At 43.0% G+C, this 17202-nt stretch overlaps 1 protein-coding gene and 1 long non-coding RNA gene across 11 annotated transcripts in view; one reads left to right on the top strand and one right to left on the bottom strand.

Annotated features, from left to right (window-relative positions):
• Window positions 1-17202, bottom strand: part of SOX5 (SRY-box transcription factor 5) — a 276165-nt gene that overhangs the window by 47103 nt on the left and 211860 nt on the right. For 9 of the 10 annotated variants that reach the window (XM_064421478.1, XM_064421482.1, XM_064421473.1 and 6 more), the window contains one exon: window positions 7759-7905. In XM_064421478.1, the coding sequence (XP_064277548.1) occupies window positions 7759-7905 (147 nt within the window). The remainder of the gene's footprint in view (window positions 1-7758; window positions 7906-17202) is intronic. The other variant, XM_064421474.1, reaches the window with a different exon arrangement.
• On the top strand, window positions 5409-8868 carry LOC135301172 (uncharacterized). Its single transcript, XR_010362913.1, has 3 exons — window positions 5409-5914; window positions 7626-7749; window positions 8118-8868. It is a non-coding gene; the product is annotated as an uncharacterized LOC135301172 (long non-coding RNA).

Below are 17202 nucleotides of genomic sequence, written 5' to 3'. Positions count from 1 at the left end.
GTCTGCCTCTGATGTTCTTTGGATACTCCTGAATTTTCTCTCTGGACACTACTGAAACACTTTTACTGGGAGATTCCACACTAGAAAGTCTAATTCTGCTGTGAGGTATTTATGTCTTAGCAGAATTGTCAAGATGAAATCTTCTATCATTTGAGACTGAAAATTAATCCCACTTTAATAAAAAAGTAACTCATAGATTAATTTTCATAGCTGCTTTCTAAGCCTTTGAGATACATTTATACCAATCTCTAGGTTTCAGGCATGACAACATGAAGATTTTTGTTTAAATGAGATTCTTCCATACTCACAAGACTTCAGGACCTTGTACCTTCAGGAGGCTACATTGTAAAATCAAACTGCTTTGAAAAATATGTGTACTCTAAAGTGATGCTTTCCACATAATGTCTCTGAATCCCTCTTTTGCAACAGCTCATTTTACACTGAACAATTCAAACTGCATTCTGTACAACAAATGTGGAGAAACCTGAGTGAAACACTTGCCAAGCACTTCATACAAATCTAAAGTTAATACTAATCCAAAAGAAACTGTCTTGTTGAATTTGAAAATAAAACAGATTTTTCCACTCTGCTGCTAAATTTTGCTTCTCTTCAGATATCCAGAGCTAGCAGGGATTAGAGATTAAAATGTTTCAGATTAAAATATTTTTGGAGCTCCCTTGTTATGTGATTATCGTTCGGCTGTGGGTACAGGAATCCTTCTGCACAACGCATCTCTCTGCTGCTTACTTTGAGCTGCATGCTGGCAGAGCGTGTCAAGAGGAGCTAATTTCAAATCCAGCATGGAGCGTGGATACCAAGCACCCTTCTGCAGACAAAACAAGCAGTTTCTGGGAGCTGTCACACTGATCACACTGGGACTTCATTCCACCACCCCAGAAATTCCCCTCCTGTGCTGGAAGGAGTTGTACATTTGGTGAGAGGTGGCTCTGCTGCTGCCCACTCCACACACCTGCCAGCACAGCCTTTCTTCTGGCTACTGACACAGTGAAATGCTCAAACACTCAATCTGAAGCTGCAAAAGGGAAGATTTAATTTCCTTTTAAGATTTAATTCCTGATGGGAAGTACCTGGTTCCTCTCTGGAGTATCTGGGAGAGTGAGAGCTCCCTGCTTGGTTTCCAGCTCCCTCCTAACCCCGGGACAGCTACATTGCTACACTGCCACCACCTGCCTGTGCTCCTGGAATAAACACATCCCTTGGTTCAGAGACTCTCAACAGCCCAAAGTCTGAAAAACAAATCTCTGGAATCAAGGATGACCTTTAATAAGAATTTCACATTCTGCAGAAAGGATACATTAATCTGATATTGGCATAACTCCCTGGTTTGTTATCTATATTTAACTCAGAGCTAATATTGGTTGCCCATCCTTTCAGGGCTGCTACACTCAGCAGCCCACAGTGAAGAAAGAACTTCGTGTATTTCTCCTCATGGCTCGTTCCCCTTCTCCAGCACAAAGACCTTCTGCTAAATATCTTTTAACTCTCCCCACAGACCAAGGCCACCTAAATGCAAGGAGTATCAGCAAAAACCACTGCAAGCAGAAAAATCAAATTTTTTCCCTGTTGCATTATGCAGCTCCAGATTGCATGCTCTCCTAAAGCCCTTTAATGCTATTTTTGGGACTTTGTGGACAACTGGCACCATCAGCTCAACAGCTCTCTCAGTGGCATTAAAAAACCCTTGACTCTGTGACACTGTTTTCTTATTTGGGACTAATCCAGTCTCTTCTTGCTCTTTCTCATCCAAGCTCTTCGTTCCAAGTGACAGAAGAAGGGCAGCTCTGTCAAGAAAGCTTCTGAGGAGTTAATGCTCAGGTATTTCTGAGTAACAGGGTAAAACACTGAGCAGAAACCCAGTGCCAGATCCCAGCACAGTGAACACTGAGGGGCTCTGGAAACTCCTCCTGGAAGTCTCAGTGCCTGCTGCAATAAATGCCTTGCTGCTCAGCATGAATGGGGATCATCTAAACAAAAATAATGAGAACTGCTACCTGCTGCCCGCCCCACCAGTTTTATTTATTTATATCAGGTTCAGAAGGCATTAGCAGCAAAGAACAGCAGAGAACTAGTAAGGACAGTGAAACTAGTGGACAGAACCAGTAAGGAGAGTGAAACCAGTGAACAGAACTAGTGAACTAGTAAGGACACAGTGCCTGTTTTTTACCCCTTGCTTCACAGCTCTGCTGCTCCCTGTCTGCTTTCTGAGGACCTCTCTCTCAGGAATAAAGCAGTCTTGCTCGAAACTTGTGTATCTCACTTTTGTTTTGCCATCAGAGATTTTGGAGGGTTTTTTTCCCTTTTTGCTGTATTTCCTTCTGAGTTTTCACTGTAAGAAGTGCCAGCTGAGCCTGACAAGGGTTAATTGCCTGGCAGCTCTTCGGGTGAGGCATGCTCCTGCCAGAGAGACAGGGATCAGGGAAGAGGAGCTGTGGACAGCTCATCCTAGGAGCCTCTCCACATATCTAACTTATTTTTAGGAATGCAAGGAGGGCTGTTAGGCAGCAGAATGGTGTGCAAGGCCCTACACTGCTGCTGCTGTTTAGATGCTGCTATTAACACTGCTTTTATTGCTTGGAACCCATTTGCTATATTAGGAAAGCACCTTAAGAAGCTCCATTAATACTCATCATTTCACTGTGCTCCAGCAAATGGTTTAAAAAGTCATTGTTTATATGCCTGCATGTCATGTACAGGCAGAAGAGCAAGGAAGAGGAAAACAACTTCAAAGATTCTGTCACCAACTCCCCATTTTGCTACTTAGGATCAAAAGCATGGGCAGCAAATGAGAAAGGCTCCCAGGTAAAGAGATTATTAACCACAAAAATGGACAGGGAGACTGAAGAAAGAGCACAGCACACATGAGGGCTTAGTTCACAGCTCCCTACTCATCACTGCATCTGTACTGTAAACTTTCCCTTGATTATCTTATAGCTATTTCTGACCTGTTTGATGCTCTGGCAAGGGGATTGGGAAATGCAATCACTGAAAAATGTTTTGGATGTACTGATGTATAATATTCTAGTGCTAATTGTTATTCCGGTGCTGAAAAGATTAATAGATTAATTTAGCAAGGATTTTTTTTTAAATCAGTGGCATATGAAGAATTGTGTCCAGCCTGGAAACTCTCAAAAATAGAAGAGCTTGCAAACGTTGGAGATAAAGTTCTGTAAATATAGCCCAGTGTTTTATCAGGGATGATGTGTCTTGCATCACTTTAAAGAGAAATGCTGTCCTTCTAAAATTCCTCATTGCTCTACTGAAAACAGGGATGCCTTCCTTTCCTTGGCCAGGCACTTGGCAGCTGCTGAGCCCTCCAGCCACAAATAGGACAAGGACTGCCAGCAGTACATGGGGTCTAACATGTGCTGAGATGGGGTTAGCTCCAGACAGGTTCCTCTTGTCTGCTCTTCAGGGATAGGAATCTGTCCGCCTCCAACACAATCATGCCCTCTGATCACCTGCACACAGCCATTTCATTAATTTATATTGGATGCTGTCCATTATCATGTTCAAAAATAGCAGCTCTGAGGGTACAAGGAGTGTGTGTGCCCCCTTTTCAGCCAGGCTTCTCCACACTCACAGCCATGTGGCAAGTGAGCAATGCAGCTGTGCACGTAATGGGGACTAATGCTTTCCCCAAGATCTCCCCAGGACAGAATTCCACATTCTGCACCACCATATGAAAGGGAGAGATGAGAGAAGGGGAGACAAATGTACCCAACCTAACAGGGCTGCTTAGGGTGGTCATTGAAAATGAACTTCAAGTCAACAGTTTGCCTGAATTAGAATCAGAGATATCATACAGATGAGTTTTATGGGCCTTTTTACTCTTTCAGGGCCTTTTTCCTCTTTCCTTCAGATGCCTTCCTTTTCTTTTTTCCACTATATTTTTATAAAGAAAGCTTTCCTACCAAAACCAGGTAGTCCCATCATCAGTTTGCCTGGGACAGGAAAATGCACAACCAGCTCCCCACAGCTCACTCACCTTTCCTGGTAGCATAGCCCGTGGTGTGTCTGAATTAAAATGCCCATTCCCAAAGGCTCTTACTCTTTATTTTTCCCCTGGTCCCACATGGAGTTAGTGAGAAAGCCAAGAGTGGCTGTGCAGCTCCCTGCCCTTCCCTGGATGAAGATGGAGCAAGCACCCCTTTCTGTCCTTCCCACTGCAGAGCCAGGACACAAGGCACAGCTGGTGCTGCTGGCAGCTGCAGCACCACCAGCAGACTCCTCAGAAATGGAAGAAGTTCTTCTGGAGAGACTCTGGCCATCCCAAGGCCAATCTGCCCAAGCACTAAAACTTTCAAAGGCCATTTAATTGCTTCCCCTAGGTGACACCAAGAAAATCCCATCAGCAGTGTTCACTTTGGTGATCAGATAATGTGAAACTAAAGCACCCTCTTCAGTTAAAGACTCAGATCGATATTTCTCTGAATACTGCAGCTGAGGAGAAACTGACTGTGTATATCCAGCTGCTTAGTGCTGCTTCTGGCTTGTCTGAAACACATTTCCTTTCCTTGTCACAACTCCCAGGTGCTACTGTGGAGCATCACTGCCAGAAGCATTTGAATGGAACAAAAAAAAATTGATTTGGACAATCTGTGTGCTCTTGTCATTGATGGAGACACGACTGTGAGTAGGGTTAGGGCTGAGGCCACAGCAAGGTTAAAAGAAAAGTGGCCAGGAATTCTCTCCTGTCACATTTCACACTGAACTGCTTCTGTTTTACAGCAGATGCTACAGACAATACACTGTGCTCCATTTAATAGGGGGAACGTTTAGCTACATTTACAAGCTGAAAACTCACTCCAGACTCACTGCACTTGAAAGGGCCAGAACACTGCAGCATGCAGGCACTAGGTGCTGTATTTATCCATGCCACATGAAAACCAAGACACAAAGGCAGGAATGAACAGGGCCCTGACCATTTCCAAGTGGGGCTGAAGCTGCTGTCCTCAGGCAGGGTGCACAGCACCTGAAGGCAGGGAAGGCTGGAGCTATAGGTGGCAGCATGGCAGAGGTCACAGCTCACACAAACACAGTGTCTACAACGCTGCTGTATTTTATCCTGTACAAGAGGCTTGAAATGAGCCACAGGAGGGGCTGGGCAGCTGTTCTGCCCAGTGCCTACCTGCACCTCTGCCTGCCCTCTGCCCACAGGCGGCTCCAGCAGCCGGCAGGGCAGCACGCAGGCACTGACACCATCAAAGGCAGAATGCGCTTCAGCCAGAGCCTGGAAAGCCAGCAGAGCTTGGCAGGGTGCAGGGATGGCTGCCTTTGGAGCGGCTGTGGAGGGCTGGGTGGCTGTGAGGGTCTGATTAGCATACCGGCTGTTTCTGAGCTGCTCGGAAGGAGCCGCGCTGAAATCCATTTCCGCAAGACACACGCTTCTCTTTTGGACAGCCTCCACCAGCTCTGCTCCTTAAATCAGCTTTTCTGGCAGGGATCTCTTCTTGGAAGAAGGCACGGCACCAGCTCGGGTTCCCAACCAAAGCCTGACAGAATGTGTGCAGCCCCACTCCAGGGCTCCCGAGAGGCAGAGCCCGGGAAGGGAACGGGCTCTTCCAGGGCAGGACAGGCCAGCCCAGCCCGGCCAGCATCAAACACTGCTGAGGCCACTGATAAAGGCCCTGCCAAAAAGGACTCGCCAAGGTCTTAGAGGAGTTTCAGGGATGTTTTCAAGTCTTACTAGATTTAAAGGATGATCCTTGGCAAACTCCCCCTGATGCTTCTCAGCATTTCTAGAGCCAACAGTTGTTCCATCTGCTGCTGAGGCTGACTTTGAAGAATCCTTGCAAAGAGCAGCACACTGACTTTAACACTACACAAGAGAAGAGAAAGCCACAGCTTTTCTGAAGTGACCTAGATGTTTGCCAGTAGCTTGACATGCTCTCAGGTAAGGCTGTCTCCTTGTCTCCAAACACTCGAGGGTATTACCAAAGCTGTGCCAGTGTAAACTGTGGGCTGGAAACAGAGATTCAGTAAACAGCATCTACTGAAAGCTATTCTAAGGCATTAACTGTTCATCTGTGGAGGTCTGATGTACAGTAAGAGTGAGAAAGATCACCACAAACTAACTTCAGGAACAAAATTGCTTATGGGGATTTAAAAAAAAATAAATTAAAAAGTCTGTGAAACTCAAGACGTATTCCCTGACGACAGTTAGAAAAAATTACATACAAAAAATATCAGCAAAGAAAATAAACTTTTGGAGCTGTTGAACACAAACAAGCTTTGAAAAAGCAGAGAAAGGTCCACACAGACACCAAGGAAGGTGTTTAGTTCCAACACATAAGCTTCAGTTTCTGCCATTATGATGGATTTGCCAATGTGTTTTCTGAGCCAGGCCACTGCACTATTGTGTAAGCTTTATTCTAATTACTGTGGGCTCTGTAAAGGTTTCTTTACCGTTTAGCATTATAAATAACTGTGCTTCCAGGCTGGGTTCAGAGCTCAGAGCAGCAGTGGCCCAGCAGCCCAGGCAGGTCAGGTGCCCTGTGTGCAGCTCCCAGCTCGCTGGTGCTGGGGACAGACAGAGGGACATGTCTGTCATACACCATTACCATTGGAACAGAGCCTTGTTCTTTTATTCCAGCTGAACTGCGCTGGGTCTCTCAGCAGGAATGCTAAGTGAAATCAATGTCTTGGATTTCCAGGCTGAGCTTGGAGGTCACAGCCACTCTATCATTTCTCAGCATTATCCCTTCCCTTCCCTCGCGCTCTCTGCGAGCCTCCAGCTGGCACACAGCAGATTGAAAACAGCATGCAGCACGGGACTTACTCTGCACAATTTCACAGCCTTTTGGAGCCCCCTTCCTTTCCTTTGGGCCCACTTTTTTAGCTTATTTTTTCCCCCCACTCTGCAAAATAAGTTCTGTTTGTCTCCTACGGAGCTGCAAGCCAAAGGCACTGGGACACCTGAAAATACGAAAAAGCAATAAAACAAAGGGGAGAACAGAGCTGATCTTGACAGCTGCCAGTTAAAAATGGTTATCTTCGGTGTTACCAGCAGACATGGCAGGCCTTGGAATCCTGCAATTGCCACAAAATACATGCTGTGCCCTTAGATCTCCAGAGAAACTCTCCTGCTGCACAGGAGAAGCAAATTCAACCCTGAGACTTTGAGTGCAGGAGATCTACAAGCTGCCAGCCACACACAAGACTCCTCCTCTTGTAAAATGCACAAACTGGGTAAACAAACACTTTTTTAGAAAACACAAAAATCTACAATCAATTATTGCACAGATTTGTGATTTCTTGCTCTAAGAGAATAGGTCAAGCCAAGTAAAAGCCACAGGAAGTCAGAAACTCTACAGTAAGGAGAAAGAGAAGAGACAACCTAGAGCTTGATTCATCAGCACAGCAGCTCCTGCTTTCAAGCCATGTCTCATTCCCTGAACATGTGTCTCACTGGGCTGACAATGGTATTATTTATTTGTCTGGTTATTTTTAATCTGTGCTGCTTTACTGTTAGGGTAAAAACAAGACACCACTGTCAATTCAAGGGATCCCTCCTGACCTGATAAAGGACATGGACAGCATGCTGGAGGGCACTAACAAAAAGGAAGGACACATTTTTCACCCAGCTCTTCCTGTCAACCACACAGGACTGCTTTGTCCCTGCATTCCTCAGGAATTCCTCAGCTGAATTCTTCCTGGATGTTTTAACAACGTCCTCCCATTCCAGGGGGAACAAAAGCCTGGAACAAAGCCCCTGCAGCCCGGGCCCAGGTACAGTACCTTGCTTTTGGGAGGAGGGCTGGTTGTGCTCTTGTCTGTGTGGATGCTGGTGGGGGACACGGCAGCACCAAGGCTCCCCTGGGCAATGCCAGGGATCTTCCCTCCCGGAGACACCTGCATGGCAGCAAGCTGGGCAGCATACAACTGCTGGGGAAACAACAAAACAGAGACAGAAACATTGGCGTGGGCAGGGAGACACCAGAGAAACCACCAATCAATCAATCAATCAATCAATCATCTTCCCAAAACTTCTCCTACGGGAGATGAGACGTTTTCCTTCCAATGGGCATTTTTTATTTAGCACATGTGTGTTTCAAGACGTGAATTGTCATCTTCACTTTTGTGACTCATTCCTCCAGGGATGAAGGAGAGACGTCACCACGAGAAGTGTCCCAGCCTCCCTGTGTGTCCAGGGACCCAGAACAGCCACAGAATCTGATCCCCATGGCTTGCCTCAGCTACTGGACCATCCCTCCTTTCCTGAGATGACACAGCCATAACAGCATTCCCACCAGTAATGTGCACCAGCCCCTTGAAGCTGCTGGATATGATGGTGTCTCTGTGCTAACACTTCATGTTTTTTTTTTATTTTACTTGCTGTATTTCCCCTGTTTTCCCCCAGGCTGTAAGGTGTCTGGGTCAGGGAATGCCAAAATTTTATTTACAATTACTGCAGGAGTCCACTCTCAGCTGAGTTGTAGGGAACCACTGGAGTCAATATAAATATGCACATATTAATGGTAAAGTGCTGTCCATTAACTATTAGAATCCTCAGTTAATTCTAAGAAGCCTTTCTGTGATGGATGCAATGCAGACACAGAGTGGAAATGTTTTTCTCTTCAAAACTAAATCAGTAAGGCAGTTTAAATATGTATTTCTTAGCATGTGAATACTTATAATCACTGTTTAAAGCTAAGCACTACAGTAAGAATTTAAGGGGCAGAGGTCAAAAGCAGTTAGAAATCAGGCAAACTAGAAGTGCCTGGAAGCTCCCCTCACCTCCTAATAAAACATAAAAAGAAAGAGAAAATAAACGTAGTGGGCAGGAGAAGCAACAATTGCTGCTGCTTTGTGAACAGGGAGGAATTCCCAAGCCAGCTGCCTAGGAGAGCAGGAATGGACTAACAAAATTTCCCTGCCCAGCCCCAGCCCCTTTCCCAGGAGCCAGCCCAGGGCTGAGTGCTCAGTGCTGGGCAGCACCTGCAGAGCTCCTGAGCTGCCCTGTGACAAGGGAGAGCAGGTAGAAACATAGAGCTACTTCCACACAGCTAAAGTACTGCTCTTCCACTGCTCTTTCAAGTGTAATCACACACCAAGTTCTTACTTATTTCTGTTTCACTCTATTCTTTTCTGACTCCCTATTATTTTCAGTTTTGCATCCTTTTTATTTCTTTTCTCTACTTGGATTACTGCTTGATCCTTATTTTTCCATAACACAATAACCAATTCAATAATAATAAATAATACAACCAATAATCCATCCCATTCTGCCTAGTCTCCCTCTCCTGCCCTGTCTGCTCTCTTTTTGCCTTCCCCTCTGGGGGAGACAGAGCAGATCCAGAGAAAGCTTTGCCTTTTCTTCTGCTCCCTGGTGAAAAACTGACAAAACAAATTCAGGCAACTATGGGGAAAAGACAAAAGAAAGTGAAATGGCCATTAGGCAGGAAAGGTTCAAGCTTGCTGCTAGTCTATAGATTAGATATCAGAGTATGTGTCCAGTCCACATAAAACAGGGTAAAAGTAACAGCCAGGTTGGACAGCTGGGGATTCCTGACCGGCCATACAAGGCAGGAGCTTTAGAGAAATTTGGAGGGGGGGAAGGACTTTCCCAAATGAATCTTAATCCAAAGATGGAATCACAAGAACTAAATGACATGGAATTCACTCAGAGCACCATGCCCAGGGATCTGCACACCTCACACCCTCCAGTGGCCTGTGAGCGATGGCTGGGGTTGGAATGGCTGGGAGCTCCTCCTCACAGCTCTGCCACCAGCCACCTTCCTGACAGTGCATGCAAACACCAAATAAGCACTGGGGAGGAATTCTTCCATGCAACAGCCCAGAAGAAAGCCTTATTTTCAGGAGAAAAAGTGGAATATAGGAAATTTCAAATGTATGCTTTACTCTCACTTCAGGGATGGACATACCTGAACAGAATGAAACAGTGTGGTGTGGAGTAACCTGGAAGGAGGGGTGAAACAAAATCTATAAAGCCTTCATTCATGCTTTTTAAAACCTTCTGTCCTCCTGTTATCAGATTCAACATCTCACCTCAATTTGATTTATTTTGAGAATTAAAACCAAACATTCAATAAAATTTTATAAAAGGTCCCTTGTTAGAGTTCTCTCTTAAAAGTCTCTGTCTGCAACACAAACCAACTATTCTACAGAAAAAGCAGTATCAGGCCCAGCTCTCAAAGGAAAAGCATGTGTTTATGAAATTGCAAGGGTCTGAAACCTATTTAACCAGTAAGATTGCTCCTATTTCGAAAAATGGAAAGAAATACACAACATGCACCACGTTTCTTAAAGTTTCACTATTTTTGAGCTTTTGCATTGTTGAACTTGTCTATTAATATTTTAATGTTTCAGGACATCTCCAGCTTATGCCCAAGGAAAGGCAATGATGTGATCAAGTGCTGTGCAACAAGATGGCTAAATGACAATAATCTGTGCTAAACAATAATTTGTGCATTCACTTAACAGACAACGTGAACTCCAACAAAAGAACATTCCTCCCCTGCTTCTCTAATGGCATCAGATTTCTGATCAATAAATCTCTGCAGAAATAAATATTCAACTATCATCTAAAATACACCTAAAACCATGCAATATTGCACATGGGCAGGGGAGATGAAACATAATCATTTTGCTATAAACAAACAATAGATGCTACTTTTTAATTGCTTTGTCAGAAGCCCAATTCTGCCTTCCTGAAGAAGTACTATATTTTTTTTTTAAATTCACAATATTACCCTTATTTATTATGTGTAGGAAAAATAAACCTGCCCAAAGCTGTAGTGCTCCACTGATTGCCAATGAATGCCTTGGCCACAACAAAGCAGTCAAAGCCCTATAGATAAAAAGTCCCTAATATCCCACACAGGGTAAAGTCCTTACACCTTGCACAGGGTAAAAATTAAGAGGCTCAAACCCGGTGTATTACAGGAATGATACAGAATAACCCTGTTTTCCTTGCACTTTTTGAGGTCTTGGTTTCATTACTGTGTGGGATATAAGGACTTTTTATCTGCAAGGTCCTGACTGCTTTATTGTGGCCAAGGCATCCACTTGCAATCAGTGGAGCACTACAGCTTTGGGCAGGTTTATTTTTGCTATACATAATAAGGATAATATTCTGAATTAAAAAAAATATACAGTACTTCTTAAGGAAGGCAGAATTGGGCTTCTGAAAAAGCAATTAAAAAGTAACATCTATTGTTTGTTTATAACAGAATGATTATGGTTCCTCTCCCCTGCCCATGTGCAGTATTGCATGTTTTGTTAATCTTTTCTCATTAACCTCTTATGAAAATCTGCAAGGAAGCAAAATCATCAGAACAAAAGCACAATGTGATAAACTTTAAAATGAGCAGGAGGTATCGTTAATTTTTTAATGCTGCCCCGCTATTCTTAAGGCATTAAACAAGAAAACCCCTTTGTCCCTAGGTCACCACCTAAACCATTTATAATTCTTCCAATATATTGAGCAGAAATATTCAGCTGAAGTCTCTGCATGGACCAGTTCTGAGAGCTCTTGGCTGGATGACTCTGTAGCACATCACCAGCAAACCCTGAGGTCAGGCCAGCTTTGAAAACTTCCCCCTGGGCATTGTTGTACACGTTAACAATGCTCATTACTGCTCCGAGGGTACACTAAAAATGAATTCTTGTTCTATTAATACACAAAATGAGAATGAGATTTAATAGTGATTTTCAAAAGGGTTGAACAAAGTGCTGGCAATTACACAGGCAGAAATAGTTGATTCAAGCACCTATAGGCATTTGGATTACAGTATTATCTCTTATTAAAATATTTTTATTAGTGAACAGTGGAGATTAAGAGCTGTTCATAAAAAAAAAACCACAGAGAGAGACAGGTGGTAGTGAGAAGTGAATCAGTTACTGCAATAAATTTGTTTCTGATAAAGTGGTTTTTCAGTGAAGACACCACAGGATGAATTTACAAACCACTGTGCCTGAGTGTCTGAACTGTTGACTGATCCACCACTCCAATTTCTTTGTCATTCCGAGACCCATCATTAAAAATATACACATGAATGGCCTTGCTCTTTGTTTTTTTGTTTCATTTTTTTTTTTTTTGCATAATCAGGGGTGGGAGGGAGAAATGGTATAAAATGAGACTCATTCAGAATACACGAATTTCATTTTTCTTTACCTCAAATTTATGCTTACAGAAGACATGAAAACTTAGATTAAGGCAAAAAGAATTTTGCAATTTTGCCTGATTTTGAATCTGCTCAGGTGGTTTTCCCGTTGAAAAGGAAAAAAGAATTAACTGAAAACAAACATTTGATGTACATCCTACTGTGAGACAGGTTTTTTAAATTACTGGCAACAAAGATAAAAGCTACAGAAATTAGAATTAAAGCTGCACTCATTAGTGATTGGTAGCAATGCCTGCTATATATTCTACCAAAAAAAAAGTTTTTTATTTACATATTTGAAATGCCAGATTTTATTTTTGTCTGAGTTTCCTTCCAAGATTGTTAGTCAAACATTTCCAAGGGACACGGTAAGTCTACATTCAAACTTCAGCAAAGGCTTCTCAGTGCCCGTTGCTTGCATCAAATGGGAGATTTTCAGAAAACAAAGGTAGTATTTGAACACAAGGACTGCAGGCTCCTTTAAAAACTTGCCCAAGCAATGTGAATTTGCTAGCTTTCACTTTGGAGTAATTTCAGATAATAACAACAGAGCTCAGGATCCTGAGGTGCACTTCACGGTATTTCGGTTTATTTGGGGGTTTATTTTATTTTGGTTTTTTTTTTTTTTTTATTTTGGTCCCACAGAGTTGGGAGTTATTACTGCTCCACCTCACAGCTGCCTTCAGCACAAACAATTCCCTCGAGGAACTGCCCCCTCCCAGTGCTGAGGTGTGCAGACTCCCTGTGGCCAAGGACCTTGTCTGCACCAAAGTTTCCTTTATTCACCAACAAAAACCAGAAAACTGCAGGAATTCACCCCAAAATGTGCACCGCACAGAGACTAGAGCAAATAGGCTAAATACAGAAAAGCTGCACTGCTCCTCCCCATGGCCTCAAAAAGCCAGCTGACTTCCTTTGGGAACTCCATCCTGGCATCCTCTGCATTTAGCCAAAGAGAAGACAGGTAAGTAAATCACATATCAAGGAACAGTAATAAATGTTAGAAAGCTGGGACTGGGCTAGTTAAGAGATAATTAATGTACTATTTCTAATGAGAGAGCCTCGGTGACACGTGGAGGAACTACCTAGAGAAATTCTGACTCATGATGTTTCAGTCAAGATCAGATGTGTTCCACGAAGGGGAACTTTAAACAAGATTTATTGTGCTCAGTAATATTTTACATCTTGTTCTGTCAGACTAGACAACATAATAGTCTCTCTAGCCTTAAAAAAACCCTGAGACTCAGAAGGAAAGGTTGAGGAAAACAAGTTCTCATTAGAAAAACTGTGAAGCATTCACAAAGAGAACAAGGCTTCATTTATACACAGACACGGCCTCAGCAACCACCATCTCTCTCATGCTAGAAAAACATCACTTTTAGATCAGTGACCACAAGTCTCCACGAAATATGGTTCTGGTAGCTGATCTCCAGGGTTCCAGGCCTGCAGCCCTACTCCTGAGAACAATCCCACTGCAGCCACAGGCCAGAACAATGCTTGCTTTGACTGCAGTAATAAAGGCAAACATGCATGTGCAGTTTATGGTAGCTCGGAGTTTTCTTAGAAACTGGTGTGCTTTTGATGGGTAGGACACACACTTTAACTAAAGCACAACTCTGTTTGCATTTGTAGGAGCTTCTGTAGGAAAGACACAAACTGTAACACCCTCAAACGTGAAGAAATGCAGTTTTCCTTGGAAAGCAGTCTTTAATTCTGGCAGTGGATAAATTCTGTTCAACTATTAGCAAGGTGAGAAGCAGCACCCACGACACAACTGACAGCTCCTGGGGACACAGGAAGACTGAAGGAAACTCCTGATTAGAGCCTAGACCTCGTGGCTCCTCTGTCCCAGCCTGAACAAGAAGACAATCCTTCCACAGGATGTAACTGTAGGAACTTATCAATAGACACTTCCCATCAGAGACCAACAAGATCTGTTAGTCTCTGTGATAAAATATCATTGCAAACTGTGGATTTAAGATTGTCTGCTCCTCACAAGCAAAGAGATTTTAACTGGAAAACTGCCCAAGTGGCCTACATATTCATACATACCATGTTCACACCATGTGACACTAATTGAAATAGAGTGACTACATGGAATGCAATTGGAGAGGAAATTTGATAATGTGAATAATGTGAAATTTGATAATTTGAAATTTGATATGGAAAAAGCCTGTTGGATGAAATGCTGCAGTTAAAGTGTCCCCTTCGAGGAAAGAAATTAATATTGTACATATTCTAAAATATTAAAAAAAATAAGCTGGCAGGAATTTATTCATTTAGTTTGCTGTGCAGCACCAGAATATAATGCATTCTTGCTGCCACCATTATTAATTGTTTTTATGCCGATGGCCCTTCTTATGTTAGAAAGAATGGCCCAAGAATGTCTTTAGAGTAAGGACACTTTTGACAGCATATTCCTTACAGAGGATACAATGAAATGGGCAGAGGTGACGTGGAGCAGTGACAAACAGGCACGGGCAGCTTCAGGAGGGGCATTTCTTCTGTCAAGTGCCTTGCCTTCATCACCAGCTCCTCTGTAATGCAGAACAGAGCTGACTGCTCTGTAATGAAGATGAAGTGCTTGAAGGAAGGTTCCACATGGACACTGCTGCCCCTGCACAGCTCTGGCAAATTACAAGCCTGAAGTCACTAAAGTGGCCCAGACATTTTACTCCATAGGAAAAACCCCCACTACTGCCTGTTTGTTTACCACAGGTATGCTTCCCAGGAGCTTTGTTCTTTTATACAAATATCCAGATTTTTGGCAACTAGCTCAGAGCACCTGACTCTTTTAACAAGTATATACTTGTTTATACTCTTTAACAAGTATAATTTTTCATTTGAGAGACCAAAATTCTGTGAGTGGCCATTTGACAAAACACTTATTTCATATTGCATTGCTTTACTTGACTGGTACTGTACAAAATCATTCATTGTTATCCATTAAGTGACCAGAGTAGTTAACAAGCAAGCACTGCCAGCAGAATTACTGTAAATAAGGTTCTATATATTTCAGATTGCCGAGCTATAATTAAGGCATTTCACTATTTTACACACATTTCCTTAAGCAACTCTTTCTCCAGTTTTTATTTATAGATTTTCTGTTTGCATTTTAAGTTGTTGTATTCAACAGGGAATTAAGTCAGGGAAAATCTGTGCCTGCTTTAGGACTGATACTGAATTAATTACTCCAAATCTGAATACTCTGTGTCTCCTGAAGTTAAGTGTAGAGCTTGTAGTAGAAAGATTAAGGTCAACTGCATTTCTTATTTTGAGAACAAGGATTTGCTGACTTGAATGCTGATATGGTAACAGGTTCTTAAGATATTGATCATATTCTAGGATTCCTTGGTGACTTGTCCCTCTTCTTCAGGCATGAAGTAGTGAAATAGGTATTCTGCACTCAGCCTGCTCTAGAAACCTTTTCTTGAAAAGCTTGGGTAAGAAGTGAGTCCTAAAATACTGAAGTCTCTCTTTAAAGAGTTGATAATCACCTACCAGAAGCAACAATGCCAAACTAGTTTGTTGGAGGGGAAAAGAAACAGATGTAAAAGCTCACACTTGGATACTTTTTGCCCCCCTATAGTTGTATCTTTATCTGTTAAGTATGATATCAAACAATCAAATGAGAAACATTTTCTTTCCTGCCTGTTTCCCTTGTAACACTAAGAGCATTTTTGAACCTTAAGTACCCTACAGTTGTATCCCATGTCCTTGGAGGGATAAATTAACGTTGTTCCTCATTTATCTGACACATCCAGGAGTTCAGTGACATCTACTCAGCTCACTGAGAAATGTAATTTGCGCTTTGACCTGAGCTGTGCTGCGTGGTCAAAGGCTCTGGATCAAAGTGCAGGGGTAGAGTGACAAATGCTCAGTCCCAGCTCTCTCCCAGCCTGGCAGAGAGGAAGGAAGATGATGTTTGTGCCTTGAAGGGAGCTAAGGACTGTGTTTGAGCTATTCCATCGTGCCAAGCTCCCTGGAAAGAGCCCAGAAAGGAGGAAGTACAGGTAGAAGAATAACTGAAAGGCAGAGGCCACTGATGGATGCAACCAAGCTGCAGAAGAAAATGGTCTTGAGAGCTAAACTAAACCAAACTGATTTCTAGAATAGTTCTGAAGAGGTTTTTTTCTGTCCCCCATTTTCCTTAGCAAGAAACACTAATAGAATGTGACACAGCATCTTTATTCAACTGTGTAAGTTATTTAATCTAATTTAATTTTTATTTTTGGAGGTGGAGAAAGTAGAGCAAAGTTATTATTTTGGGGGAGAAGAATGTCACTCCTACAGTGTACCCTTTCCACTTTACGAGTTTCTGTGCCACAGAAAATTTTCAAATACATTCAACTAAATTTACCTCTCATATATTTTTTTTCATGTTCATTGCTTTAAAGTGTCCTCCCCCAAGTCCTGAAGAAAGCCAGCAAGTCCCAGCTCACCCTGTGAGATGCTGCTGTGAGGGTGAGGTGTCACTCCAGGGCAGCAGCTGTTCCACAGCAGCAGAATATTGCACAAGGACTAAGGAGAACTCCAGCTCACACCCAACTTCCCTCTGGCCTTAACCTGCATGGAATCCCCTCTGCTGAACAGAGTTCTTCTGTTCTGGGCACTGCTGGAGACCAGGCTGGCAGAAAAAGTCCATCAGACTCACTAGACCTGTGGGAAACTGTAATTCCAATCCCTGGCAAAGAGATTGCCCCAGTTTTGAACTGGGATATTTTGAACCTCACTGTGTCAGAGAAAAAAGCTGTGCTCCAAACCAGAAAACAGCTGAGTTTTGCTCTGGTCAGAATTCTGATGTTCTCAACCTGAACCTCATGGGAGTGCCTGACTTCAAATCAGCCCCATGCTGGAAGCTGGGTGACTTGGTTGCTTAAAACCACAAATGTGTGTTTGTTTAATTGGGATACCTGAGCTTGGGAGGGGACAAGCTGTGAAGAGGAGATGTTAAGAGTATGGGAGTGCCATTATTTGAACACAGAATTGCTGAGACAGCAGAAAGCTCTCAATGAATGTAATTATTTTGGAGTTTGCTTCATTATAGTAAAGTCCC

This window comes from Passer domesticus, chromosome 5 (assembly GCF_036417665.1).
Source record: "Passer domesticus isolate bPasDom1 chromosome 5, bPasDom1.hap1, whole genome shotgun sequence".
Classification (NCBI taxonomy): Eukaryota; Metazoa; Chordata; class Aves; order Passeriformes; family Passeridae; genus Passer; species Passer domesticus.
The sequence above is the reverse complement of the archived record's forward strand: the minus strand, read 5'-3'. Positions and strand labels throughout refer to the sequence as shown.